Source organism: Gaeumannomyces tritici, assembly GCF_000145635.1.
Source record: "Gaeumannomyces tritici R3-111a-1 unplaced genomic scaffold supercont2.10, whole genome shotgun sequence".
Lineage (NCBI taxonomy): Eukaryota > Fungi > Ascomycota > Sordariomycetes > Magnaporthales > Magnaporthaceae > Gaeumannomyces > Gaeumannomyces tritici.
The window spans coordinates 604559-630072 of NW_008804554.1; the positions used below are offsets into that span (position 1 = coordinate 604559).

General features: G+C 62.7%; 7 protein-coding genes across 7 annotated transcripts; 4 read left to right on the forward strand and 3 right to left on the reverse strand.

The window, feature by feature from the left end:
• Positions 1-409: 409 nt before the first annotated feature.
• Positions 410-2724, reverse strand: GGTG_13048 (hypothetical protein; the record flags this gene model as incomplete). The annotated part of the gene is made up of 6 exons (XM_009230950.1): positions 410-663; positions 744-1637; positions 1690-1759; positions 1823-1864; positions 1929-2551; positions 2613-2724. 6 exons carry the CDS (start codon positions 2722-2724, stop codon positions 410-412), a joined length of 1995 nt encoding a protein of 664 aa, XP_009229214.1.
• Positions 2725-3131: 407 nt separating this feature from the next.
• On the forward strand, positions 3132-6906 carry GGTG_13049 (hypothetical protein). The gene is made up of 2 exons (XM_009230951.1): positions 3132-6135; positions 6217-6906. The coding sequence occupies exons 1-2, from the start codon at positions 3330-3332 to the stop codon at positions 6726-6728; spliced, it is 3318 nt and encodes a 1105-aa protein (XP_009229215.1). The 5' UTR covers positions 3132-3329; the 3' UTR covers positions 6729-6906.
• A 547-nt stretch (positions 6907-7453) lies between these two features.
• Positions 7454-10451, forward strand: GGTG_13050 (hypothetical protein). The gene is made up of 3 exons (XM_009230952.1): positions 7454-8022; positions 8116-8563; positions 8637-10451. Exons 1-3 carry the CDS (start codon positions 7823-7825, stop codon positions 10173-10175), a joined length of 2187 nt encoding a protein of 728 aa, XP_009229216.1. The 5' UTR covers positions 7454-7822; the 3' UTR covers positions 10176-10451.
• Position 10452: 1 nt separating this feature from the next.
• On the reverse strand, positions 10453-13272 carry GGTG_13051 (hypothetical protein). Its single transcript, XM_009230953.1, has one exon. It carries the CDS (start codon positions 13187-13189, stop codon positions 10532-10534), a length of 2658 nt encoding a protein of 885 aa, XP_009229217.1. The 5' UTR covers positions 13190-13272; the 3' UTR covers positions 10453-10531.
• Positions 13273-14593: 1321 nt separating this feature from the next.
• On the forward strand, positions 14594-17155 carry GGTG_13052 (hypothetical protein; the record flags this gene model as incomplete). The annotated part of the gene is made up of 5 exons (XM_009230954.1): positions 14594-14676; positions 14746-14858; positions 15265-15336; positions 15433-16546; positions 16645-17155. 5 exons carry the CDS (start codon positions 14594-14596, stop codon positions 17153-17155), a joined length of 1893 nt encoding a protein of 630 aa, XP_009229218.1.
• Positions 17156-18391: 1236 nt separating this feature from the next.
• Positions 18392-20647, forward strand: GGTG_13053 (hypothetical protein). The gene is made up of 4 exons (XM_009230955.1): positions 18392-18585; positions 18665-18748; positions 18866-19934; positions 19993-20647. The coding sequence occupies exons 1-4, from the start codon at positions 18456-18458 to the stop codon at positions 20519-20521; spliced, it is 1812 nt and encodes a 603-aa protein (XP_009229219.1). The 5' UTR covers positions 18392-18455; the 3' UTR covers positions 20522-20647.
• Positions 20648-20657: 10 nt separating this feature from the next.
• GGTG_13054 (serine/threonine protein kinase) lies at positions 20658-25049 on the reverse strand (the record flags this gene model as incomplete). The annotated part of the gene is made up of 4 exons (XM_009230956.1): positions 20658-21184; positions 21263-23273; positions 23347-23425; positions 23482-25049. 4 exons carry the CDS (start codon positions 25047-25049, stop codon positions 20658-20660), a joined length of 4185 nt encoding a protein of 1394 aa, XP_009229220.1.
• Between the last annotated feature and the right edge of the window lie 465 nt (positions 25050-25514).

Sequence of the window (25514 nt, forward strand, 5' to 3'; positions counted from 1 at the left end):
GCAGCAAGACAGCGGGCCGGGCAGGGCTTCTATCAGTGGTGTGTGCAATCTGGCAACCCGAGCCTGACGTGTGCCGGTGGCTTGCATTGGCGCCATCACATTGCTCTAGACAGACTGAGGGGGCGGGCGTCCGGCTCTCGAATCCTAGCGGCTCCTCAGCCTCACCTTGGGAGACGTGGTGGTACTCGGAGATACATGACCCATGGCCAGCGAATGGAAAGCTGGGAGAGCTGAAAACCGAAAAAGAACGCCTGTGCCTCCCCCCGAAAAGCTTGGCTCTCGTTTGTTCCCCAGCCCGTCCACTAGCTCCAATGCAAGCCGCGCTAAGCAGAAAAACTATCGACCCACGCCTCCCTCGGGATCTCGAACTTGCAAGCCCCCTCCGACTCCAGCTACTGCGCCCGCCCGCTCAACCGTACAGCACCTTGACGTCCAGCTCGTGGTGGGTGCCCGACGAGAGCCCCGGTATGCCTTGGCCCCTGTCCAGGAGCAGCCTGACGCGTCCGCTGTACTGTGTGAGGCTGATTTCCACCACGAAAGTGACGCGGTCGTACAGGATGCCGCTCTTCTTGTCCGCCACCGTCTCGTACAAGGCCCCGCCGCCGCGATAGCGCGCCGCCGCCTCGTCCAGGTCGTAGTTTATCCCCACCTCACGGCGTGTGACTATAGAAAACAGATAGGGGATCTCAGTTCGTGGTTCGCTCAAGACGCAAGGGTGCTGTGAGGGGGGGGAAACGACTAACCATCCTTTGCCTCGTCGGCCGGCATCGGCGGCCTGCCCGTCCGCCAGACCTGGTCGGACAGCACGACTGTAATGGTGCCGACCTTCCTGTTTGCCCGCAAGAACTTGCGCTGGATCCGGACCGTCTTCTCGGTCGAGTGCGTGGTGGGCACGAGGTCGTTCTTTGCAAACAGCCAGCTGACGTGGTCCCTGGCCCGCTCGACCTCGTCGAACGAGTCCTTGTACAGGCGGTGGTCGGCGCCGGTGCCGCGGTAGTCGTACAGCCCGTAGCGCGTGGCGGCGACGACGCCGACGTGGTAGGGGCAGCGCACGCACTCGGGCGGCACGTCGCAGTCGCGCCCGAGCCCCATGAGCACGGCGCCCTTTGCGACCGCGGTCCAGCTGTCGTCGCCGCGCAGAAGGGTAAAGTTCCGCGACCGCGCGCGGTCCTGGATCTTGCTGTGTAGGTAGCGGCTGCGCGAGAAGCCGCCTGAAAGCACTATGGTGCGGCTGTCGTACCCCTGCGTGTCTAGCTGCACCAGCTGCTTCTCGATCAGGTTGATGGTCCCTTGCACGGACCCGCTGAACATCTTCTCGAGGTCTGCGGCCGAGATCATCAGGTGGCCGTTCTTGATGCCGCGCTCCGGGTCGTTCTGGATCCCGAGGTCCGGCGGCAGCGGCAACGCGTTGTCGAGCTGCTGCCGCTGGGTCCGGCCCGCGAACTCGTGCTTGATGCTCTCGAACTTGTCCAGCATCATGATCTGGCCCCGCCTCAGCACGTAGTGCGTCCCGTAGCCGTGCTGCTCCTCGTCCGCCCGGAGGCCCATCAGGCGCGCGTAGTCGTGCTCGCCCAGCCGCGCGGGGAGGAAGTCGTCCAGGAAGCAGCGGTCGACCTGACTCGCTCCGCATTGCTCGCCTGCGACACGTCAGCGGGGGGGCTCGGTAGGGAATCCAGGAAGCATCCTTACCCTGGGGTTCTGTGACGCGAGCGATGCGCATGTTGGGATGGGCTGATTCTACTAGGTAGGAGACGACATCCTATACGCCGTGGTCAGCATGGGCCCGGCGCTGGGAAGACTCGGCCGCTCGGAAAGGACTCACGACTGTGCCGCCGCCGGCGTCAACGACGATGAAGCACTCTCCCTGTAGTCAACATGTTAGCAAAGTGTACGACCATAATCGCACTCTAACCAGCAGGGCGGCGGACCTCTCTCATCGTCTCCAGCGATCTACTCCTAGCGTCTTGCAGCGTGTACATGGCGCAAGCCTCGGGCTCTGTCGTCATCCTGACGTATCCCGGATTCCTCCGCAGGCCGCCAAAGACACTAGAGAAGGCCGTCGTGACGGCCCTAAAGGTCAGGTTCCTCGCCCGCTGGTCCCAGACGGCCGGGTGCGTGATGACCAAGTCGATCGGGAACTCGTCCAGCGCGGCGGGGTCGCGGTTGTTGGCAATGTCCTTGTGCACCTCCCTGGCCACGTTCTTGAGGTAGGCCGTCATGACGTCGAGCGACGACTTGGTCAGGTGGCGCGGCACCTCGCCCCGCGCGACGTGGTCCTCGGTGAACTCGAGCTCGCCGGCGTGCCGGAGCGTCTTGACCAGCTGCTCGAGGGCCTTGAGGCGCGTCGGCTGCTCCAGGTCCAGCTTGGTTAGGCGCACCACGTACGAGCCCTCGCCGATGCCGTAGCCCCAGTCGCTGCCGTTCTTGGGCGCGTACGTGTACCGCGACGGCACCTTGTCGCCGATGCCCGAGCCCCAGTTCTGGACCGCCTTGATGTCGGCGAGGGTGGGCGGGCCCTCGTCCGGGCCTTTGGTGAGGATCCATGCGACTCCTGTGGCTTCGGGTCAGCACCAAGGTCGGAGGAGGTGAAAGGGCAAACAGTGGCGACAAACCCGTGTAAGTGGTGCCATAATCGACGGCAATGATAAACCGAGGGTCTGTCTCATCGCTTTGGGGCAATGTTGTGGCATTTGTGACGCGAGAGACCTGGTCGGAAAAAGACATGGTGTATGGGGACGTGTTCGGTGTTCTGATAACTCACGAGTGGGTCAATCATGAGCATTCGAGGAGAGAGGAGGAAATTGGGACGTGATTTCATCAAGGCCTGTAATATTTCTGCAGACATGGCGATCCCACGCTTAACTTGACGGGCCATCATGGGAGGGGTGACGGTAGTAAAATGAGGGGTGGCAGCCCTCTGCTGCTGGACCTCGTCGAGCTGAGTGGCTGTGTGACCAGTCGCAGAGATCGGGTGCTGAGGGCGGTGTTGGGCGGGGGCTAGACCTAACCAGCAGTGGCCCAACGCACGCATTGTGCTAAAGCATTAGCGTTCTGCTGCGCCAGTTGGCTCCCGCTGCAGGCCAGGCTGCACTCGCAGGATTTGATCCCATGCTCACGGTGGCAACCTAGAAGCCAAGGGTTCCAAATTGGCAGCCGCATCACTGCAGCTTGACGTCCCCATCTCCAGGTTGAGAACAGAGCGGATTCTTTTCGATATTGAGCTACATCACGACCAACATTCTCCCAACTTCACGTCTGGCACCTTTATCCATCACATTCGCCCATATCAAGTATCCAGGCCCAAACGGATCAGAAATCCAGCTGCAACAATGAAGGCCTTTCTGCAGGGAAGGTCGAGCCAGCGCAAAGGCAGCGATAGCGCGGGCCGGATCGAGACACAAGACATGAAGCCGCCAAAACACCAAGAATCTCATATGAAGACTGTGCCTGTCTCTAGCTCGGGATCGTCGAAAAAGGCGCTCAACAAGTTGTTCCAGAGGTCTTCAAGCAGCGGCGCCCCGGCAACACCATCTGTGGATGCCGGCTTGACTGCTCCGTCGGGGTCCTTCGTTGCGCCGTCGGCGCAGCCGCAGCCGCAATACTGGCCTGCGCAGGGACAAGAGCAGCAGCAGCAACAACTACAACTACAGCAGCAGCAGCAGCAGCAGCAGCAGCAGCAGTATGCGCCGGCCACTACGGCGTTCTACCCAAGGCCAGTCGATCAGGACCAGCATCTCGGTAGCCAGAGCGTTGTTCCTCTGTTTGCGGACTCGGCCTCTATCCAGCGGGGCATGGAGCTACATGGGGAGTCTGCCATGATTCATCCGGCGCCACTGCCCTCCCAGACCACGCAATATAATGCTCCCCAAGGCCAGATGCCTCAGCTTCCCCCTGTCACGGCGGCGGGCCCTCTTGAGCTGCCCGTCCAGCATCGCGCCACGCCAATGACGGCGCCCTATCTCGGCACACCTCTGACTCTCGATCCCCGCCAGAGCTGGAAGCCCAGCGACAGGTCACCCATGACTGTGGCTCCACCGGCACCGGCCGAACTGCAAGTTGTCCCTGTTTCCGTGACCGTCTCAAACGTGTCTGGCAGGCCGGCTACTTCGACAGAGCAGATGCCTCACCGGGAAAGGACACTGCCGGTGGCCTCGGAAAGCACCTTGAAGCTGGTGCCCAACATAGCCCCGCTGAAGACCAACAAGCGACGGTCTGTGCCACCCCGGGCGAGCTCGGACGGCAAGGTCATGGGCATGAATAGCTTCAAGAACACCGAGGGAGAGCCGCTATCTCGGGCCACCACGAGCGGGAGTGACGGGGCAGTCGTGGGCGCACCGGCCGCAAGTCACTTCCGAAACGTGGGCCCGGGAGGGAACGAGGCGGAAATGGCATCCCGAGTCGAGGCCGGTGGCTCCCAGGAGCCTCATGTCGAGAGCCGGCTGCCTGCCCAGAGCGCCACTACGAGACCGCCACAGGAGCTGGCGGCAACCACCGAGAGCGGAGGAGCCCCAGGCGGGGTGGCATCGAGGCCATCGACGGCAGGCGGCACGACCGCGAGCGAATCCGAGTCTGCACTGGAGAAATATCATCAGCCACAGATGCCAGTGGCTGGTGCTGGTGCCGACAACAATTTTCCCCAGCCACATATTGCCAGCAGCCAGCAGATGCAAAGTCCCTACTATCTGCCAGATGGAGATGCACTGTTGGGACGAGCGGCAGATGCTGCCTCTGCTGGTGCCGCCAGGACGGGCCCTGCAGACAGCCATGGGAACGCGCCGGCTGGCTACAAGGCCTTCAAACCACCCACAACGTCGGAACGCCCCAGCCGCGACGTCCGGATCCAGCAGATGATCCTACAGCACAGGCCCGAATTCGTTACTGGCGGTGATGGGGCCGTGGACTGGGTCGAGACTCTGGTGGCCTTTGTGCCAACGTTGCTGGAAAAAGCAAGAGGACAGAGCACGCAAGGTCCGGGAGCAGAAGCGTACAACGCTGTCGGGAGCCGGAGCGCAAGCAGTGGACGAGGGGGCGTCCAGGGCGGCCGGGCAGAGAGACAGCTGCGGGACGAGCTGGCCGCCCTACAAAAAACGGTGGCGTCACTGGAGCAGGAAAAGGGAAGATTACAAGATGATCTTCGCTACTTCAAAGCCAAGGCCACCAAGCGGGGCGAGGCCATCCGAGAGCGGGACGACGTCATCCGGGACCGCGAAGACGAGATAGCCGAGCTGAAGAAGTTCATGGGCAGCAAGGTCTCGGATCTGAAGCGCGACTGCGACGACGCCGCCGCGAGGCTGTCGCGCGCCGATGCGGACAGGGCCGCGCTGCAGTCGAGCCTCGCCCATGCGAGACACGAGACCGAGTCCCAGAAGGCGCAGTACGCCGGTCTGGCAGAGAGCCTCGGGAGGGAAGTGAACAAGTACAAAGGCATGAGCGAGCAGTGGGCGCAGGCGCTGAACGACGAGAGGGCAGATTTCCAGACCAGGCTCACGACCCTGGAGAGGACGCAGCAGGAAAACCTCGCCAAGCAGAAGGCGTCGTACGACACGGCGGTGCAGCAGCTCAACCACAAGTTCGTCGAGGAGCTCAAGAGGGTGCAGATGGACCACGCGGCGTCGGTGGAGCGGCTCAACAGCATCATCGCGAACATCGGGTCAAAGCACCAGGCCGAGGTGGAGGAGTCCAGGAACAAGCACGCGTCGGAAATGCAGGACCTCAAGGCGCAAAGCACAAAGGCCGTGGCGGACCTCAAGTCCAAGTTCGAAAAGGAGACGCGCGGGCTGCGCAACCGCATGGCGGCCTACAGCACGGGCACGTACACGGCCATCCCGGACAGCGACCTGGTCGTGTCGCTGCGGCGGCTCGTGCAGGACATCAGCAACCTCAGCCTCTACGTGCCGCAGCCCGCCGGCTACGTGCCCAGCCCCGAGGCGGACCCGGGCAACCACGTGGCGCGGTCGCTGGCCCGCGGCACCGGCGCCGCCACGTGGCCGCGCTTCGTCCAGAGCGTCTGCTGGACCGTGGTGCTGCGCGGCTTTTTCAGTCTGCCGCTGGGCTTTGGCGCGCTGGGCTGCCAGGGGCTTGGATACGAGATCATGGCGCCGCTGTTTGAGATGTTTATCGGGAAGGACATGAGAGGTAGGCTATTTTGTTTTTGATTGCCCGCTCCCTGGTTCCAGATCCATTGCTAACGGATATACCACCACCCTGATTCCCCAGCCCACGAAGACCTGCCCGACATCTTCCCCGAAGACAAGGAAACGAACGTGGCCCGGGCCTGGCTCATGGCTGGCATCCTCCGCGACGTCGCTAAGCGCGACGCCAGCCATCCCGAGAACGGGCCCGTGCTGGCGAGCATCTTCGAGGACAACGCGCGGCTGGTGTCGCGCGAGCTGACGGCGCAGCTGCAGCACGTCAGCAACGGCGGGCTCGACCCGGGAGCCGAGGCCCAGGTGGGCGGCGTGGTGCGCGCCGTCGGCGTCTTCGCGCTCGAGATGGGCTCGCAGCGCGCCCAGGTGGCGCTGGAGAAGTGCGACTACGGCGAGGTCGTCGCCCTGGGCGAGCGTTTCGGCGACGCCAAGGGCGGCGGCGGCGGCGGTGACGGCTGCGGCGACTGGGAGCGCGTCCAGGTGGACTTGCTCACGCAGCCGTGCCTGATCAGGAAGGGGGACGGGCGCGAGGATGTGTCGACGCTCAAGGTCATTGTCAAGGGCGACATCATATCCCTGTAGTGTAGCATACATGCGTGCTTGGTATCCGGGGTACATGGTGGTGCCCGGGTGGGTTTCTGGTCTGGCCATCTCCAATGGGAGGCACTTTAGGGAGGGTGTACGCCGGAACCATCTGCAACTTTTAGCGTTCAAAAAGGAAACGGCCAGTTAATTAAAGCACCTTCATGAACACCTTCATGAACCTTCCCTTTGCAATTTCTGGTGTGCTGCTGTTTGGCAGACCTTGAGGCGAGCTGGAAGCATGTGAGTGAAGCCGCAAGGTCTCGGCCGCCCTGAATCTTTCCAACCCGTAATTTGGTCCGACGACTGTTCTCATGGTAGTAGCCTCCCAAGCGCGGCGCGAACCGCCATCTCCGCCCCTCCTCCTTGCCAGCACGGCCCTCTGCCCTCCTGCGAAACGAACCCGAGCAGAAGATGATACGTTCCTTGCCGCATCGAGGGCTTTGCAGACGCCACATCGCTAGCGCGTCGGTCTAGACAAATCTGCCCCGTTTGATTGAACGGCACGCACGCTGCTGTCCTGGCACCCTGGGCCGCCTGCGTGGAAAAAGGCCCTGGCGTTTTAGCGCTATTGAGCGAGGATCTTCCTCCTGCGATTGGTGGCCTGGCCACTCCCCTCCCCCTCCACGACGTGTGCGTGGGCAGGCTATGCCGTATTCGGCTCAGAAGCTGAAAAGTGCCCAACATGGGGGGATTTGAGGCTTTTCCCGAGGTACTTGGAGTGACTTGAGGAAAATGAAAAATGGCCTTGGATGATGGGTGGGGTCTCTTGCTGCGGCTGTGACTGCTGGCTGCGGCGGGCTCGAGGGAAAGCCTAGGACGGAGCCCTGGGATGAGGGCGCGGCGGCTGGCTGTCAATAGAATGAGGTCATTGATGGCTGAGCAAAGCCTCTGGGCTAGAGGAGACGTCAACAGAAACAGAATTGAGGCCGCTTAGTCCTGCTACCGGGGGATCACCAACGGCCCGTTGTGGCAGGGACCCATCACTTTCGCCCTCCCGCCCTGCCCAAGTCAAGCCCTCCTCTTGTCTTCCCTCCCGCGAACCCGGCCCGAGACAGCCAAACCCCAAGTCGCCAACAGACACCGCGCCCGCCATGGCCGACCAAGTGCGGACGCTCTGGAGCCTCCCGGCCGCGCCGCTCGTGCAGGGCAACCTGGTCGGGGCCATCTTTGTCACCATCTGGCTCGTCGTGACGCTCGCCTTTGCCTTCTTCCTGCGCACGCTGCTGCACCGGCCGAAGCACACGTGGCCCGAGTTCAAAGAGACGTTTTACAGCGTCGTGGTGCTTGCCTTGTGAGTTTCAGTTCTCCTCCTCCCTCCGCCTCTCCCACCATCCTCGAAGGAGTTTCGCTGCTGACGAGAGAAAACCACGCGGCCCAAAAACAGCTGGTACTTCACCGTCGTCCTCGACCGCTGGATGCGCCGGGACTCCAAGCCCGTCGCGTACGGCTACATCGTCTGGCTGGCCGTGTGCGAGTTCGTGCGCGTGGCCGCGGGTATCTACCTGCAGTGGGGGCTGTACAAGGTCGTGTGGCGGGAGCTGGTCGCGCGCGGGCGCGTCCGGAAGGGGCGCCTGCGGTGGTGGTGGCTGGCGGCCAAGTTCGCCATCGCCCTCGTCTTCCTACTCGCCGTTTTTTACCTGGTGCTGCAGCTCACCACGGCCGTGGTCTGGCTGCAGTTCACCAGCCTCAACACCATCCAGGACATCGCGACGAGGAGGAACCAGTTCGCCGTCGTGACGGCCGTGTTTGGGGTCGTGTTTGCCGCGCTGACGGCGTTTGCGGCGGCCAACGCCATGTGGATGAGCCGCCTGACTGATGGCGGTGTTAGGAGGGTAGGTGCCTCGCCGACGATGGTCTTGACAAAAGCCAAGAGAGGCACTGCTGACATGTCGTGTGCCCTGATAGACTAGAATTGCTCTCTTCCTGGCCACCGTCGTCCTCCTCGCCCGAGCCCTATCGGAAGTCGGCACCACAGCCCAGGCCATATCCCCACCAGCCAACCTCCAGTCCATAACCCTAGCTCGCGACATCGCGTACGGCGTCCTCACAACCCTCTACTTCATCCTCATCGGCATCCACGCGGCCGGGGTGTCCCGCCCCGCCGACGGCGGCAACGAGGGCACGCGCGCCATCCACTCCAACATGCGCAAGCACATCCTCGCCGTCCTGCACGAGCGCACCGGGGGCGCGCGCGAGCGCTCCCCGGAGCTCAACGACATCCTCCACGAAATCGAGGACCACCTCGACACGCTCCTCCCGGCCCTGGCTGCTCCCCCCGGCGGCGGCGGCGGCGGCGGCAGCAGCTACGGCTCCAACGCAAACATGTCGGCGGCCGACAACCGCCGCGCCGCGCTCGACTGCCTGCGCGACCTGCGCACGCGCGTGCTGCCGGGCCTGCAGCCCCGCGACTGGCGCGAGGAGGAGCGCGCGCGCGACGAGTCGCTGCTCGGCCGCGTCGCCCGCAGCGCCGTCTCGGGCATGCGCAGGGTGTCGGACCAGTCGCTGCTGACGACGCGGAGCTCGAGGGGGCCGACGCCCGCGCACAGCGAGGCGGGGTTGCTGGCGGGCATGTCGACGTCGTCGAGGGGCAGCCTTAATCCGAATATGGGCGGCGGCGGCGGCGGTTCAAGGACGCAGCGCCAGCAGCAGATGCGGCAGACGTCAAACCAGTCCCTGATGTCGGGCCGCAGCAGCGTCCGGAACCTGTCGCCGACGGGGCCAACGACGATGCAGCAGTTCGATATCGACCCCATCCCCGAGCACGAGCGCGGCGGCGGCGATGCGGCGAGCGTGGCGCCGTCGCTGCGGACGGCGCCGTCCATCTTCCCGCCCGCGTCCTTCCAGCAGCAGGCCCGGTCGCCGCAGCCGCAACCGCAGCCCTCCTTCCAGGCCCGCCAGCAGCAGCAGCAGCAGCAGCACAACATGCCAGGCGCGTTCCCGTCCTTTGAATCCCTTCGTCGGCAGCAGCAGCAGCAGCCGCCGCCGCCGCAGCAGCCGCCCTCGGTTCGCTCGTCGGTGCAGTTCCCGCCCACGCCCGCGCCCGCGTCCATCATGACGCCGTCCCCGCCGCCGCAGGCCACGTACGCCTACCCGCCCGTCGGCATGACGCCGCCGCCGCAGAGTATGTATGGTGGTGGCGGCGGCGGGCGCTACGGCGGGCGGGGGTCGGCAACGCAGCAGCAGCAGCAGCATGAAGGCAGGCGGCCCGCAGCGCCGGTGTTCACCGTCCCGCCGGACCCGGTGGCGGCGGCGGCGGGTCCCGCCGCGGGACCGTCGATGCCGGGGCCGCTCGTCGACCAGGCCACGCGCGGGGAGCGGCACGCGAGTCGCTTGCGGTCGAACCGCGCGGCCGAGAACAGGTACGCGCGCCCGCTGCCGTCGCAGACGCGGTCGCCGCTGGGGGAGGAGGTTGAGATGATGGATGTTCGTCGTCCGGATAATTGAGCGTTGGTTTCCTTGGGGCGTAATGAGCGTTCCTCTTGTAATTGCATGGGAATCCTTCCCGCTTTAGCATATGGATAATCTGAAAATGTGTACTATCTTGAAGTTACTGGGCTGGGATTTTCGGTGGGAGTTTCTTGATTAGCGCAACATCAGCTCCAGTACTGGTCCATAAACGAACTGTATCGCAGGCTGGCTATGTACTGAAATCACTAGATGCATGGGAACCCTCTGGAAAGCAAAATGAACATGACGCTTGACAAACAAGATAATCATAACGCTCGTTTTATTGTAAACCCGCTTTGATAAAATGCATTCTTTACCGTACATAAACCCAACACAATAGGAAACAAGCATCGTCAAGGAGTCGACCTTACGCTGACAAACGACGTCCTCCCCGTCCTCCCCGACGCGAGCGTGTTCATGCTCCTGCTCCTGTGCAGCGCCGTCTTCTTGGCCGACAGCCTCTCCATCGCCTCTCTAGTAAACCCCACCACGCCGCCGCCGGCGCCGTCATCCAAAAACCGATCACCCAGCAGGCGCGGCAGCGCATCTAGCCAGCGGTTCCACGTGTCGAGCAGCAGGCCCTTGTAGTTTCTGTCCAACAGGCCGGCGGGGAGCTGCCGCATGGCGTGCAGCAGCAGGTCGCGCCAGCACTCGTGCAGCAGCACGCCGCCGCCGCCTTCCCGCTGCTGCTGCGGCGCCAGGTAGTTGGCCAGGTTGACGCACACCTGGTCCGTCAGGCCCGTGCCTAGCATGTCGACGAGCTTGCGGACCACGAGGTCGTGCTCGGTCCGGGCCTGCCGCGTGCACGCCGCCGTGAGCGACGCCGGCACGCCCGGGATGGCGCGGATCAGGGCCCGGAGCCGGTCGCGGTCGCCCGTCAGGGGCTCCGACATGATGACGTCCTCAGCGGGTGGAGGCGGTGGCGGTGGTGGCGACGGTGGAGGGCGAAGTGCGACGGGTGGTGGTGGGCGGCGGGAAGGTTGTGATGGGGGTGGGGGTGGCGGTCGTCTCCCTCCCGCGGCTGGACTGGGGCGGAAGGGCAGCGTCATGGGCGGCAGCACCGGTCTAGGCAAGGCCGAAGGCGGCAGGACGAAGAACGGCACCTCGTTGAACGCCAGCAGGCCGATGGTAGTCTGCGGCGGCGAGGCCATCTGTGGCGGCGACGAGATGCCCGACGACATGGAGGACACGTCCGGCATGGACGCAGAAGCCGCAGGCGGGCCGCCGCCGCCGCCGCCGAGCCTCGACGCGCCCAGGCGGTAGGCGAGGTCGTGAACGCGCTGGCGGCGCGCGCCCGAGTCGCTGCAGTGCTCGAGCTGTCTGAAATCGGCCTTGACCTGCTCGCGCGTCGCGGGCATTCTCCGCAGCGCGTCGACGAACTCGCCGGTCCAGTCCTCCCGCAGCCAGGCCGCACACAGCATGGCGCGCCCCAGCGCCTGCACCGCCAGGCCGGCGGCCTCGGCGGGGCCGGCGTCGTCGTCGCGGCCGGGCACGCTGCGCCCGCCGTACGTGTTGTCCTGCAGCAGCAGGTCGCAGAACTCCCGCTGCGCCGCCTTGAGCACCTCGGGAGCCCGGAAGCGCAGGCGCAGCTTGGCGCCGTAGTATTCCTGCAGCCGCAGCCGCGTGCCGATGATGGGCAGCGCGGCGGCGAGCGAGGTGGCGGCGGCGGCGACGGGCGTATCTGCTGGATTTTGCGTGGCCTTGAGGTGGTTGAGGAGGACGCGGCATGACAGGTCGTCCCGAAGCTCGAGCGCCGAGGTGAAGCGGTGCTCGACGTCCATGGACTCTGGCCTGAAGAGGTCGGCAAACAGGTAGATGAACAGGTTGACGGCCTCGGGCCCGACGTTTATCGCGTCGTCGAGGTAGTGCAGCATGCGTTCTTCCACCGACATGCCGCTCATCGGGTCCACGGGAGGGGTCAGCGGAGTCGACGCCCAGCTGTTGCTCGCCTCCTGCGGGCTCCAAGGGTAAGAAGGCTCCAAGGACGTGCTGCTACTGGGCACGACGGGCACGACGGGCACGACGGGCGACGACCCGTCCAGCTCGCAGCAGCCCTCGGCGGGGCTCGACTTGGATGCCTGCAGCAGCGTCCTCCGCTGCGAGCCCGTGGTGTCGGGCCCCTCGAGTAGGAACAGCGGCTCGAGCAGGCGCAGGTGCGGCGCCGCGGCCGGCCTGCCCCAGCGCTTCAGCCGCTCCTTGTCGGGCTCCCACGCGGCCCACATGGCGTATTTCGGCAGCACCTTCTCGAGGATGGCGCGGGCGCGGGGCAGGTGGGCGACGCCGCCGACGCCCTTGACCAGCTCGCGCACGTGGCGCCACCTATAAGCCCTGGACAGCTGCCCGAGCTTTTCCTGAAGCATGTTCCCGAGCCGGAACCGCTGTAGGGCAAAGGCGATGGTGTCGTCGGGCAGGTGCTCCAGCTGCGACACGTTGCGTCTGCCGCCGCGCGTCATGCCCCAGAGCAGGCGCCATATCAGCGGGAAGCCATCGGCGCTGTCGGGTCTGCTGCCGGACGTGGAGGCGTCCATGACGGCGAGCAGCTGCTCGACGACGACGCCCTCGTGCGACTCGGTCTCGCTGAAGCGCGCAAAGACGTCGGGCCGCTGGTCGAGCGCGACCTCGAGGCAGTGCAGATACAGCCGGAACCGGAGGCGGAAGAAGGTGAGGGCGGTCGGGTCGCGGTCGGCGGCGATGTCGTGCAGAGCCTCGAGCTGGGCGCGCAGCTGCACGCCCGTCAGGACGTGCAGACAGGCCAGCAGGGCGGCCTCGCTCACGTACAGCTCGCCCTCGAGGCCGGCCATGTGGCCGGCCAGGAGGGCGTCGCACTCGGCCGAGCGGCAGGCCACGGGCTGGCGCTCGCGCCAGGGAAAGGAGCCGGGGCCGGCGGCGAGGAGGTAGTCGTTGGTGATGGCCTGCAGGGCCGGCAGGTCGAGGCGATCGAAGCGGCCCTGGCTGATGTGGTTGATTGCGCCGGACTCGCGGATCTGCTGCAGCCAGTTCGGTCTTGGCATGGTCCCTGCTTGGCGGGTTTAGTTTTGTTTTTTTTCTTGCTCGGATCAGCACAAGTGCTTCCCTGTCCTGCGATGGGTGGCGGTTGTGGGTATATTTGGAGGTGTAGTTGGGAAGGGGGGAGGGGGAATGGGGTGCCGCCCAGCTCAGCTCTCTGGGGCTGACTGGTTGGTTGCCTCAGCTGCGCCCGTCCTGCCTGCCCTGGACTTTCTGCTCTGCCCCGACGCTAGGAACGCAACTGTCGGGCTGTGACGTTTGGTCGCCTAATAGCGCCATTTCCAACTTGTGGTCGTCATTTGCTAGAACTGTCTGGTGGCTTCTGGCTACCGAAGCATGGCTTTCCTCCTGTCGGCTGCGCACGCAAACTTGGAGGCTCAACGCGCCCCCGTCACGCATTGTCTCTGACGTGCCCACTCCCCTAAGCTCTTGGTGCAAAGGGCCAGGCGACCTAATCGAGGCCATTTTTGGTCGTCAATTTGCGTAAACAAGAACTGAACACCAGATACCATTTTGCCCCGTCTGCAGAAGCGGTTCCAATATCACGCCCGACCATATGTCCCCATCGCCTTGACCCCTTGGCGGCCGTCGGGCCACAATACTTCTGGAGCTGCACCATCTGACTCTTACGTGAAAGAAACGAGGCCCCTTGTATGACATCACGGCTCCGAGTACCTGGCCATGGCAGGCATCTTGGACTTGGTAGTTAGCGCCGGCCATTTTCGGTAGGGTATTACACTGCCCTCCGCTTGTGTGGCTGGGACGCCGCGAGAATTGAAGTAACGATATGGCCATATGATGGCGTACCTCATCCCAAGATAGCCTCTGCGTCCCGGTAGTATCCTCCAGGGAATTAGTCCGAAAAGTTGTATCGGTGGGAGCATGCTGATATTCGCATAAGCTAAAGAAACTGCGTCGTTCAAAGATGGACGCGTCAACACATCCGAGACATGTTCCAACAAGTGGAGAAGGCGCAAGCAGCAACCAGATCTTTGCATCTTGCCCACCCTACTACTTGGCCAGAAAATACCTGCCTTTTCACCCCGTGTTACAGGTCTAGCACCTGCGCCAGCCCATTCGTACCACGCCTTGCCGATTGTCAGCCTCGACATCCTTCCTCTAGATAAGGCTGCAGTAAATACAAGAGTTCGGGGGCTAGCGGTCGCCTGGCTGCCCTCGTCTGTCGGAATATCCTTAGGTACTCGACCTGCCGATCTTCCTGCTCAGCCAGCAACCGCCAGATGTTGTCGCCAATGGTGTCGCCAGGGATGCATCGGGGCACACTGGATGGGTATATTGAGCTCCCAGCCTTACCGGGAGTCATCTCCTTTGACAAACCAATAGCGCTTAGAAAGGTACCCTTCGAGTAAGACGGCGGATAGCCAAGGAGCTAAGTTATCTCTTCATACATGTGGCTGGCCACAAGGCCGGTCCAGATCATGCTGTGTCGCAAGGATACAGTGCACCTATTCCCACCCTCGCGGCTATTCCGGTAAGGCATCCAATCGCCCCGACGCACTTTGGCATGGCTCGCACCCGGGCTTCCGATTTGTTCAACCAGCCGCAGAGCCAGAGTCGAGCGCGCAGGTAGCAGCAGAAAGGTGGCGCTCTTGGCCATCCGGTCGCCCCGGGAGGAACCAGCCCCGAGGCAGCTGATGCCTTGTCCAACCTCAAGTATGTCCTAATTTCATTGCCAGTGACCGGGGGCGGCGTAGATGGGCAATGTGATTATACATATAACAACCAGTGCACCGCTATCTTCTTTATCCTACCAAAGCTCTACTCGTGCCACCGCAAGGCCTCCGCGTCGGTTCTCAACCATCCTTCATCTCTCCACACTTTTGCACTCTCGACTTACCCGGATCTACCTACAGCGATGGCTTCGTCGTCAGGAGGCGCACGGGCAATGTGGCTGCTATGTTTTCTTCTCGTGGCATCGCTATTTCGGGTCTCCTTGTGTCAGTCTGGCTATACCTGGCGCCACGGATCTTCTGGTACGTGCAAGCGCTCTGCTCGCCTGACAGCTATTGATTCACTCGAGATAAAACCAGGGTTAACTAAGTGTATGTTGAAAACATAGTTGCCGTGTTGAACAACACCCTCTTCATGATGGGCGGCCAAACAAGCAACGAGGAAGGGGACTGGGTGCCAGGTGAGTTCCCGATGTATTGCCTTCCCATACGTCGTGGAGTTGGTCCCTAGCCGCTAAATCAATGCTGACCAAGCCGCCGTGCTCTGACATATCCAGATACACGTGTTTGGGCTATCTCACTTGATAAATCCTGGACGACCGGCGATGCGTTCATGCGGTCAACAGGAAAGCAAGGGGCTGCCGTCGAATACATGTCATTGTGGCCGAGCCCTCGTGGAGACAGTATTTACACCTGGGGCGGGAGAGATCTTTTAGCCTCGGAGCGCAGGGCAAAAGACCCTGGGCTGAGAATCTTCAAACCACGCACAGTTGATGACAGCAATGGGGAAGGGAGTTGGCCAGAGAAAGGCCAAGCACCCAAAGATCTGACCAAGTCTCCTCCTCAACGAATCTATCGCGGCAGACTGGGAAGTTGGACAAGCTGCAACGGGCTCGGGTTCTACATGGGCGGGCAGCTCGACGACTCTACAGATTCCACTTGGCCTTACAAACAGCTGGACAACACCACCATAGCTCCTCTTACTGGCCTCGCGATATACGATATGGAGAAGCAAACATGGACCAACCGATCCGCAGAGGGGTTCGGTGCCAAAGGCCGTGGAGGTGTTCACATGGCGGGAACGGCAGTATGCCTCCCCAAGCTCGGGACAGATGGAAAGGGCGTCCTGCTGTTCCTGGCAGGAAATCAACGCGTCCAGAACAAAGCCCTCGAACTGGAGGACGTCTTTCTTTACGATATCGGGTCCGGGAAATTTCACCGGCAACGCGCCACCAAGGACAAGGACATTGAAGGCTCCAAGCGCCTGAGGCCGCGCAACCATGCTTGCGCGGTTGCCGCCAAAAGCGACAAGAGCAAGAACTACGAGGTCATTCTTTTCGGCGGAAACGATGAGAACGCGGCGGAAACCTACGTCTTGATGGTTCCTGGCTTCCACTGGATTCGCGCAGTCCGCGACAGCCCAGAGTCCATGCGGGGGTCCCGAATGGGCCACGAATGCGCCGTGGCCGGCTCAGGGAAGCGTCAAATGATTGCGGTGGGTGGCACGAAGGACGAGCCGCCTGAGAAATTCATGCCAACTCAAGATCCTTGGGGCCCGAACGGGGTGCAGATTTTGGACATGACCGAGTTGACGTGGAGTGGCAGTTACAAACACGATGCCCCAGCCTATGAGCCTGCCAACGAGGTGAAAGCTTGGTACTCCAACTCTTCGTAAGGCCCCTCCTTTTCTCTCGCTCCTTTTTTACCTCGAATACTACAGGGGTTGGGATCCTCGAAGGGCTTCGATGGACTGACAATCAGTGAAACAGAAATCTCAAATCCGTAAGCTGGAATACCCAGGACATCAGGGCCTTGTTTGCGGACGCCATCGACAATCCCAACCCCCCGAACGGCGAGCCTGGCCCGGTTCCAGGTCCTCCAATCTCGATAATAGTGGGAGCCGCAGTCGGAGGCGCCGCGGGTCTCGCACTGGTTGTCTGTGTCGTGTACTTCTGCTACTCCAGACCACGGCGGCGGGCAGCGCACAAGAACCCAGCGGAGCTGCCGTTCGAGCCGCATCAACAGCCCACGGTCGTGGCCGAGGTCGGCCCCAACGGCCACAACAAGGCCCGCGGGGGGATGGAAGGCTATCGCAGCGTGGGCGGTTATGACAGGTTGTCGCCCGACAGGTCCGGGGTGTCGTCGCCCCTGGGGTCTTTTGCCCAGGACGGGCAGCAGGTCCAAAGACCCGCGCCGGAGTTGCATCAGCACGGCTTCCGGCCGCCCCAGGAGTTGGCGGGTGACAGTTTCGATATATCGGCTGCGGGTAACACACGCTGAATAATAGGAGGATCGGGACTGAGATTGATAGAGAAGTATATGAATAGGTTGATCTTGGAATAAATAGTAGCATGGAAGTGTCGTACTACTACACATTTCCCGCGCATGCTTTCTCGTCGCCCGTAAACCTGCAAAGAACCTCAGTGCGCCATGTTCCACCTGTGAATTCCACGACTTCCCCGCTGGCGAAGGCGTCATGGCATAGATGCCCAAGCGTGTGCTGCGTGGGTAGGTACTCGGATTCGGGAAAAAACGGTGCGGTGGCCAATACATTTCATCTTCTAGGCTTGGCCTGGTCGGATGGCCAACGAGCGTAGTTTGTTCACGGCATAAACACCACCACCTGTGGCGGTGTGTATCGCTTGCCAATACCTGGCGCCGTTGATGCGAATACCGCCGTGTTGCACGGATGCGGTAACGGATCCTCTGCCGAATGTACCGAAAACGTTGCTGGTCGCAACACATGCTTTGTATGCCGAAAAGTCCACGCCGGTTTATTGCTTCGACTGGGCGGCCGCTGGGCTGCCGGCCTTGCGGGTTTTATAGTTGGAAGGCGCAAAGACGGTGATGTTGGCTTGGTTGTGGATCTCCACAAGGAACCCTCAGCTTTGGAGCAGAGCCAGAAGCCTGTCGGCGCCTCTGTTTTTAAAGCTAGGAAACGCGGCGAGGATGGGAAAGTGGCTGCAGAAATAGGCTCTTTGAGGCGTGGTGTGGCATTGCCCGCCCCCAAAATGCCAAGAACACAGCCTACTTTTGGAGATTCCTGCCTCTGCGGGCTCTAAGGGGTTAAGACATTTGCTTAGCGACGTAGTCTTACCGATCCGCGCTCGCTGTTCCGAAGCAAGGCTGTGGCAGGATCCCAAGGGATCGACGGTTACGCAAACATAAGCTTGGGCGCTCTCCGAAGGCGAGGGAGGATCGTCTACAGCTGCATACCCAATGGTAGGGCAGCCGCCACCGCCAGAATGGGGCTCCTAATCGTGATAGGCAATCCACCCAGGCTCCCTCATGCGGGCTGACCGCAGCAGGCCACCCGCCTGTCCAACCATGCCAGCTCCTCGACTCGGCTGCCGGCGCCCGGTGTGGTTTTACAACCATGTCTCGGCTCAAAAGCTCCATGCCGCGCTTCCCTTTCCACGCCCCACGATGCACTGGCCTGGGCACCTCGCTGATATATCAGGCCTTGTGCACGCTTTCCTTTTCTCCGTTTCACCTAGCACCAGTCCCCACGGTCGCCCGCAGAAACACCCACCGCTCTTTAACCATAGTCCGTCTTTTCGTGGCGCTACCAGCGAGGACGATGTCTCTCGAGTCGGAAGCTGCACCCTCCCGCCTAGTCTTCTTTCTAATAATCGCAGCGTCCTTTTTCCAAGCTTGCCTCTGCCAATCTGGCAGTGGCGTTATCAACACCTGGCGGGTTTGGCCTTCAGGTCTGTGTCCTGACGTTTGCTTTTTACGCGACCCTGGTACCCTACTTGCTGCCGATCTAACTGTTGCAATGGTAATTAGTCGTCGTTCTGGACCAATGGCTTTACATCCTAGGTGGCCGCACCAGCGAAGCGTTCCGGGGCAAGGATAATCCTTGGACAGATGGTGAGTTTTTTCTCTGAAGGCCCTCCCCTCGGGATCTTGATATGCATATGTGTGTTTATCACTCTGCTTGTTCCGTATGTGTCGTACCCTAACCCGCAAGATATTTCTCACTCGTAGAACCCAGGACCATGGTGCTGCGGCTGAACAGTGACTGGAACGCCGGAAATGTTCAGATCAGCGCACAAACGAACCCCGGCTTCAATGGGAGCACAACATTGGCCATGTGGCCTAGCAAGGATAAGAAAAAGATCTTCACTTGGGGAGGCGTTGGATCCGGGGATTCTGTGCGCCTACGAACCTTCACACCCGACTCGTCAGGCAACGCCGGAGGCACATGGTCCGCCGAATCCACGCAGCCCAGGGACTCGGCCACGCAGCAGCCCATCTACAGAACCGGGTATGGGTCCTGGACCAGCTGCAACGGGCTCGGCTTTTACATGGGCGGCACGGTCTCCTCGCTCACAGACACCACGTATCCCGGCCCAAGCAAGAGTCCCCAGGACCTGCCCGGCCTGATCATATACGACATGAACGACGGGAAGTGGGCCAACGTCTCGGCCAAGGGATTCGGCAGCGGCAGGGCCGAAGGGACGCACGTCGACGGAAGCGCCGTGTGCCTCCCCGACCTGGGCACGGGAGGCAAGGGCGTGGTGATGTTCCTGGGAGGGCGCCACGGGAGCGACAAGTCCGAGACGCGGGAGCGGCTCAGCCTGGACGAGGTGATGTTCTACGACATCGGCACCAAGAGGTTCTACTCGCAAAAAACGACGGGCAAGCGCTTCCCCGCGCAGACGCCCGACTACCCCTGCTCCGTCGTCGCCAAGAGCAAGACCAGCAAGGCCTACGACATCTTCATGTTTGGCGGCACGGGCCAGACGCCGGCCCAGACCATGATACTGACGGTGCCCGGGTTCCACTGGTCGCAGATCCAGACCAACGACGCGCCAGCCCCGAACGGCAGGAGGCGGCACGCCTGCGCCGTCATAGGGGCAGGGGGCCGGCAGATGATCGCGTTTGGGGGCTCCGACGACGCGGACGACGGCAAGCTCATTGGGAACCAGGACCCGTGGGGCAAGGGCCTGCAGGTCCTGGACATGACGGAGCTGAGGTGGAGCAGCGATTACAAGTCCGCTGCTCCCGACTACGAGCAGCCGACCATGGTCAAAGAGTGGTATTCGAATGCCTCGTAAGTTTCCGTTTGGCCTCCTTGACCCTGGGCAGGTTACTAACAAGACTGCCAACAGCAACCTCCAAGCCATCGATTGGAACCCAGACACCAAGCCCCTTTTCGCAACCGCCGTGGCCGATCTTCTAGCCAGCGCTACTTCCACGTCCAGCCCGGCACCGGCCGGGCCTTCGGCTGGCGTCATCGCCGGCGCGGCCGTCGGTGGCGTAGCCGTGCTCGCACTCCTAGTGACGGGGATAATCTATTTCTGCTACTACAAACCCCGGCGCCGGCGCGGCCAGGTAGAGCAGGAAGGGGCGGAGTTGCCTGCAGCACAGGACCACGGCGGACGGGCGGGCGACGGGGCGAGCGCGGTTCCTCCGAGCGAGATGTACCAGCCGTTTCCGGACGCGGAGGGGCTTGGCGTGAAACCCAAAGGCTGGTCGCCCTCGCCCGACATGGCTGAGCACCGCCCCATGCTCCATGGGGTAGTGCTGCCCCAGGAGGGGGCCAGGCCAGTGTCTGAGTTGCATGAGCAGGGATATCGACAACCGCAGGAGCTGGAGGGTAGCACTGCTGGGTTATCACCGTATAATGGGGCTAGATAAGCACTAGCAGGAGGTTGTTGAGCTGTGTGTTTGGGGTTCCAGGGCATCAAAATAGTGGTGTTTTCTAGTAGTCGGTTCATGTGCATTGGTTCACTTGCAGTCCCATTTGACATAAATATGCCCGAGCAAAGACGCCTCAGGAGGTATATGTCATCACCCTCGTCCGCCCATCCGCCCCCTCCTCGTACGCCGTGATGGCGCCGCCAAAGAGCAAATCCGAGCGGCTTAGTCCCAGCCTTTGCATCCTCCACTCCACGCCCCGTTCCGCCCCCCACAACCCGTACAGCTCACGCAGCCGGGCCGCCAGCCTGGCCTCGAGCTTCCAGTACGCCGGCCCGGCCATTCCGTAGTCGCAGATGGCCATGCCCGTCCTCGGCCCGCCGGGGCCGCGGTAGTCGATGGTGAGGTGATTGTCGGGCCCGCGGTCGCCGTCTTCGTGGAGGTGCAGCACGTCCAGCGGCGAGTGGCTACCGACAGCCGACTCGGCGTTGACGTCGGCGCCGTGCTGGTGCAGGAACGCGCCCACTGTCTCCGAGTAGTGCAGGCTGACGATGTGGAGGGGCGTTAGGCCGCGCGTGCCGCCACGCGCGTGGATTAGTGTCGGGTCCAAGTTGTAGAAGTACTCGAGGACGCGTAGGAACTCGGCGCGCCCAACTGTGGTACCTGAAGCCGTGGGTGGCGTGTTAGCTTTGGGTAAGAGTGGAAGAAATGCTTAGTATCAAAGGCAAGTAGTAAACCAACCGATCAGTTTCTCCTCGGCAGCGAGCACGTGGAACACGTTGAGCCCCGTGCTCGTCACCACCAGGCTCGGGGCCGGCGTCAGCCCCATCAGGAACCTGATGGATTCCATCCTGGGCAGAGCCGCCGCCAGCGGTGACTGCAGCCCCTCGTCGATGCTGTGATCCCCCTTGAGCCTGTACACGTCGTGCCTCGCCCCTCTGGACACCAGGTGCCGCGCCAGGTCGAAGTTCCCGTATTCTAGCGCCAGGTCGAGCACGGTGGCGCCCCACTGGTCCTGGAACTCGAGCACCTCGGGCTCACGGCCGGCGCGCTCAAAATGCGCCAGCAGGCCCGGCACCAGCGCCGGCTGGTGGTGCATGGCGCCGTGCAGCAGCAGGTCCCGGGCGCCGATCTCGCGCCGGCCCGCCATGAGCGGCAGGAGCAGGTCTACCGCGGCGGCAAAGCCGCAGTCGATGGCCGTCTTGAGCGCGTCGACGCCGCCGTCGCCGGGCCCGAGCGTCCGCGCCGTCGCGGGGTGCGTGGTGCGCGCCGAGGGCGGGACGGCATCGAGGATGGCCTGCATCGTCTCGTCCTGCCCGTAGTAGCAGGCCAGGCCGAGCACGTCGTGGCGCACGCCGCGGCAGACGTGCGGCAGCTCGGCGGCCACGTCGGCCCCCAGGACGAGCTTGACCGTCGCGCCGAGGTCATGCTTGTATGCGGCCACGTCCCGGGTCAGCTGGACGGAGCGGGGCTTCTGCATGAGGCGCAAGAAGGCGCACACCAGCTCGTTAGCCGGCTCGGGACGCGCTGCGGTCGCGGCTGGCGTGGCGTGGCCCAGTAGTCCGATGGCCTCCAACATGAGGTTCACTGATGCGACATCCAGGTCACCGACCGCGGCAAGCAGGGCACTGGCGGGCCAGGGCTCCATCGTGGTTCTGGCAAGGGGGTTGGCGCCGCTCTCCAGGAGCGACTTGATCGCAGCACTTCGCCCGGCCGGCAAAACGGGATCCTTGGTCAGCAGCACGTTGAGGAGTGCAGTGCGGCCCGTCGTCGGGTTTCGTCCATGGATGGCCAGCTCGGGCGCCATGGAGACGACGGCGTCGACCACCTCCTCTATAACGTCTTCCGGAAGACAAGCGACGTTCTGTAGCGGGCAGGTCCTAGGACGGAACGGTGGCTCGAGCAGGCGGTGTTGGCTCAGGAGATAGCGCACCATCTCGACGTCCCCGCGGCCCATGGCCAAGTCCAGCGCTGTATAAGAGTCGGCCAAAGTAAGCCTGCGGACGTCTTCTCCGTCCGTCTCGACCAGGGTTTGGACCTTGACCAGGGCCTCGTTGATGGTGGCGCCCCCTATCACCGATGTTCGGGAAGGCTCCAGCACGGCGCAGTGGAGGGCGGTCCAGCCACCTTTCAGGAGTAGCGCAGGCATGCCACCGGCCGAGATACTCTGGTATTTCTCCAACATGTGCAGGTGTGGGGGCCCTCGCTGCTGGAGACCGAACCGCCCCGCCACCCAGCCGGGCCTTGTTTGCGGCTTATGTGCCCTGGATAGTTTCTCGCAGACGCGCGCGCGGTGCTTTGCGATGGCCTCGGCGCAGGCGTCCGGGTTGACCTTGTGTAGCGCTTGCACGGTCCCCTGATGGCTCTCCCCCTGGCTGATCGTGTAGGATGCCCAGCTGAGGTTCGCGTCGGTGCTGTCGCTAGGCGCCTTGCCTAGGGATACGGACAGGGGCAGGAGGTCGGCGCGGGCGGCGATGCTCCCCCACTCCGCCGCGAGCCGCATCCACTCGAGCGCCTCGCTGTCGTCGCGAGGGCGGCCGAAGCCCTCGAGGCAGGCCACGCAGAGCTGGTAGGCACAGTCCGCCGCCCGCTTCAGCTGGGATGGGGTGACCAAATCCTCGATGCGCCGCGGCGGGACGACGAGCTGCTGGAGGGATTTGACGATTTCGGCGTCCTGTTTCAGGTCGTTGTTGATATCTGTTTTCAGGTTGCTCGTCAAGCTTGCACGAAATACACTGAAGCTTTTTCGGATCTGCGCGTCACTATTGTCAGCATGGAAGTGCAGTGGAACGGACGCCATTGTTGGGGCTTGTCTACCAACGTACATCAAAAACCCCACAGTTTATATCCGACAAGCCACCAGGGAACGCCGGTAGGACCTTGGAGCACTGCTCTCCTTGAGATCTTGGGACAAAGTCAGCATAACTCTTTGAAAGCAGAACAGGGGCGCCACGGCTCACCTTGCACAGACATTGCCGGTAGAAAAGTAGTCCTTCCCGCCCATTCTCCCCGAAGCAAAGGCGCGGAAGGCCTCTGGCTGGGAGTAGGACAGCTGGTTGTCGACATGAAAGTTCCCTTGCAGCGCCCGGTGCCACGGCGCGAGGAGGTCCGTGGCATTCTCAACCCGCGCGCCCGCGTCCGTCTTCAGCGCCAGCTCCAGGACGGCGCAGAAGACATCGGCCACGGCCGGGTGGTAGCACGGGTGGCGCGAGACGTAGAGGCGCTGCCCCGTCGCTGTGACGCCGAACGCCGTGGTCTCGAACCCGCGCACCTCTTCCTGCGCCAGCTCCAAGACCCTGTCGCTCATCTTGAGCGCGCGCACCGTCTTGTCGTCGAGCGGGACGTCGTGCTCGTGCATGGCGCCGCGGTCCACGGCCTGCGTGAACACGTCGCGGCCTTCGAGGAAGATGAAGGCGAAGATGAGGCCGGCCGAGTAGATGTCGACGCGCGGGAGGAGCGCCCGGGGGATCTCGGCTCTCGAGTGGCACTCTGGTGCGCACCAGCGAGGCGTGAACACTCTCGGCCGGATGCCAGTCCCCTCCCTGTCGTTGTCGGGGAAGTCCGCCATGATGATGGAGCCGCCAAAGTCGGCGAGCATGGCGACAAAGGGGCTCTTCCCGACTAGGGCGTCCAGCGCCACCTGCCCGGCCTCCAGTTCGGACTTACACCTCAGGACGGCACCGTTGCGACCCTGGCGCCGCCGGATTAGGATGTTCTGCGGTTTCAGGTCGCAGTGCACGACGCCGTGATGGTGCAGGGCCTCGACGCCGCGGGCGATGTCGAAGCACAGCGACAGCTTGACCTCAGGTAATGTGTGGCGGTCGAAGCGCATGTCGACGTCGCGGTAGAAGGAGTAGAGGTCGCCGCAGTCGCCCTCCTGCAGCACCAGGTTGGGCTCGGTCAGGCCCGTGGCCGTCGCCGAGCTGCCGCCCCTAGAGGGGGTGTGGGAGACGCCGAACAGGTAGACGAGGTTGGGGTGGCCGCGCAGGTCCGGGTGTGCCAGGATGCGCAGCTCGTCGGCTAAAAGAGCGAAGGCGTTGCGTCTGCTCGAGGAGGAGGGCGACGAGGGCGACGATGAAGCAGGCGAGTCGTCGAGAGATGCAAGCCGCTTGACGGCGTAGTAGTCGCCCGTGCGCGTCATGTCCGGCTCGTACGCCAGCAGCTTGATCTCGGAGCTGTCGTTGAAGACGTTGAAGTTGCGCCCCGGGACGTAGCGGTGCACCTCGACGGAGCCGTGGGCGCCGTGGCCCGCCGAGATGGACCACGGCCGGTGCGGTGTGCGCGGCTTGAAGGGCGGGTCAATGGTGGCCACGACGGCCATGAACGACGCGATGCCCGTGGCGGCATGCGAAGACCGGTCTGCCAGGCGTTCTTGTAGCTTTGCGAGCTCGTTCTCCCGCTTTTCAGTCGCTGCTTGGATCCTCTTGGCGGCAAGGCGTGCTGTGCTTGTCCCTAGGGGAGCGCTGCTAAACGAGCCGGCGGTGCTCCATCTTAATCGATTTGGCAGAGCCGAGCCATAACTGCTCATGGTCGACCCTGCTACCGAATGCGTTGTAGTGCGCTGGCTATCGGTGCTCCATTGCAGCCGGTCCGGGAGGTTGCTGGACGTAGTAGAGTCCGCCATCAAGACAAGATGAATGTTGTGATTATCTGCAATAGGTTCAACTGGTGGAGGATTAGAAAATTCAGTGCAGGGGATTCCATAGTCCCGTAACTTAACGGTCCTCACTGACAAGCAGCCGCTTTTCCGACCCTTGGTTCTGGTATGGAGGGATAGGATGACAGGGAAGCGGCTGAAATGCCTTTCCCCTTGGAGCTAGCACGAGCGGCCATGCCCACCATCACGTCGCTGTGGTTGCATCATCCGTGTTCCAGACCCGTCCAGGGGCGACAGAGCGAGGCATACCGGCACAGCCACTGGCTAGCTGAGGTTTCTGGCTTCACATACTGGTTTTCAGCCGCACTGTCATTACCACGCTCGGCAGTCACTATA

What these genes read in the sequence shown, in the direction of transcription:
- GGTG_13049 (XM_009230951.1), top strand. Translation starts at nt 3,330, where the DNA reads ATGAAGGCCTTTCTGCAGGGAAGGTCGAGCCAGCGCAAAGGCAGCGAT. An exon ending in TATCGGGAAGGACATGAGAG is followed by an intron (nt 6,136 to 6,216) that starts GTAGGCTATTTT and finishes CTGATTCCCCAG; the next exon opens with CCCACGAAGACCTGCCCGAC.
- GGTG_13050 (XM_009230952.1), top strand. Translation starts at nt 7,823, where the DNA reads ATGGCCGACCAAGTGCGGACGCTCTGGAGCCTCCCGGCCGCGCCGCTC. An exon ending in AGCGTCGTGGTGCTTGCCTT is followed by an intron (nt 8,023 to 8,115) that starts GTGAGTTTCAGT and finishes GCCCAAAAACAG; the next exon opens with CTGGTACTTCACCGTCGTCC. An exon ending in CTGATGGCGGTGTTAGGAGG is followed by an intron (nt 8,564 to 8,636) that starts GTAGGTGCCTCG and finishes GTGCCCTGATAG; the next exon opens with ACTAGAATTGCTCTCTTCCT.
- GGTG_13051 (XM_009230953.1), bottom strand. Translation starts at nt 13,189, where the DNA reads ATGCCAAGACCGAACTGGCTGCAGCAGATCCGCGAGTCCGGCGCAATC.
- GGTG_13053 (XM_009230955.1), top strand. Translation starts at nt 18,456, where the DNA reads ATGTCTCTCGAGTCGGAAGCTGCACCCTCCCGCCTAGTCTTCTTTCTA. An exon ending in GGATAATCCTTGGACAGATG is followed by an intron (nt 18,749 to 18,865) that starts GTGAGTTTTTTC and finishes TCTCACTCGTAG; the next exon opens with AACCCAGGACCATGGTGCTG. An exon ending in GAGTGGTATTCGAATGCCTC is followed by an intron (nt 19,935 to 19,992) that starts GTAAGTTTCCGT and finishes GACTGCCAACAG; the next exon opens with CAACCTCCAAGCCATCGATT.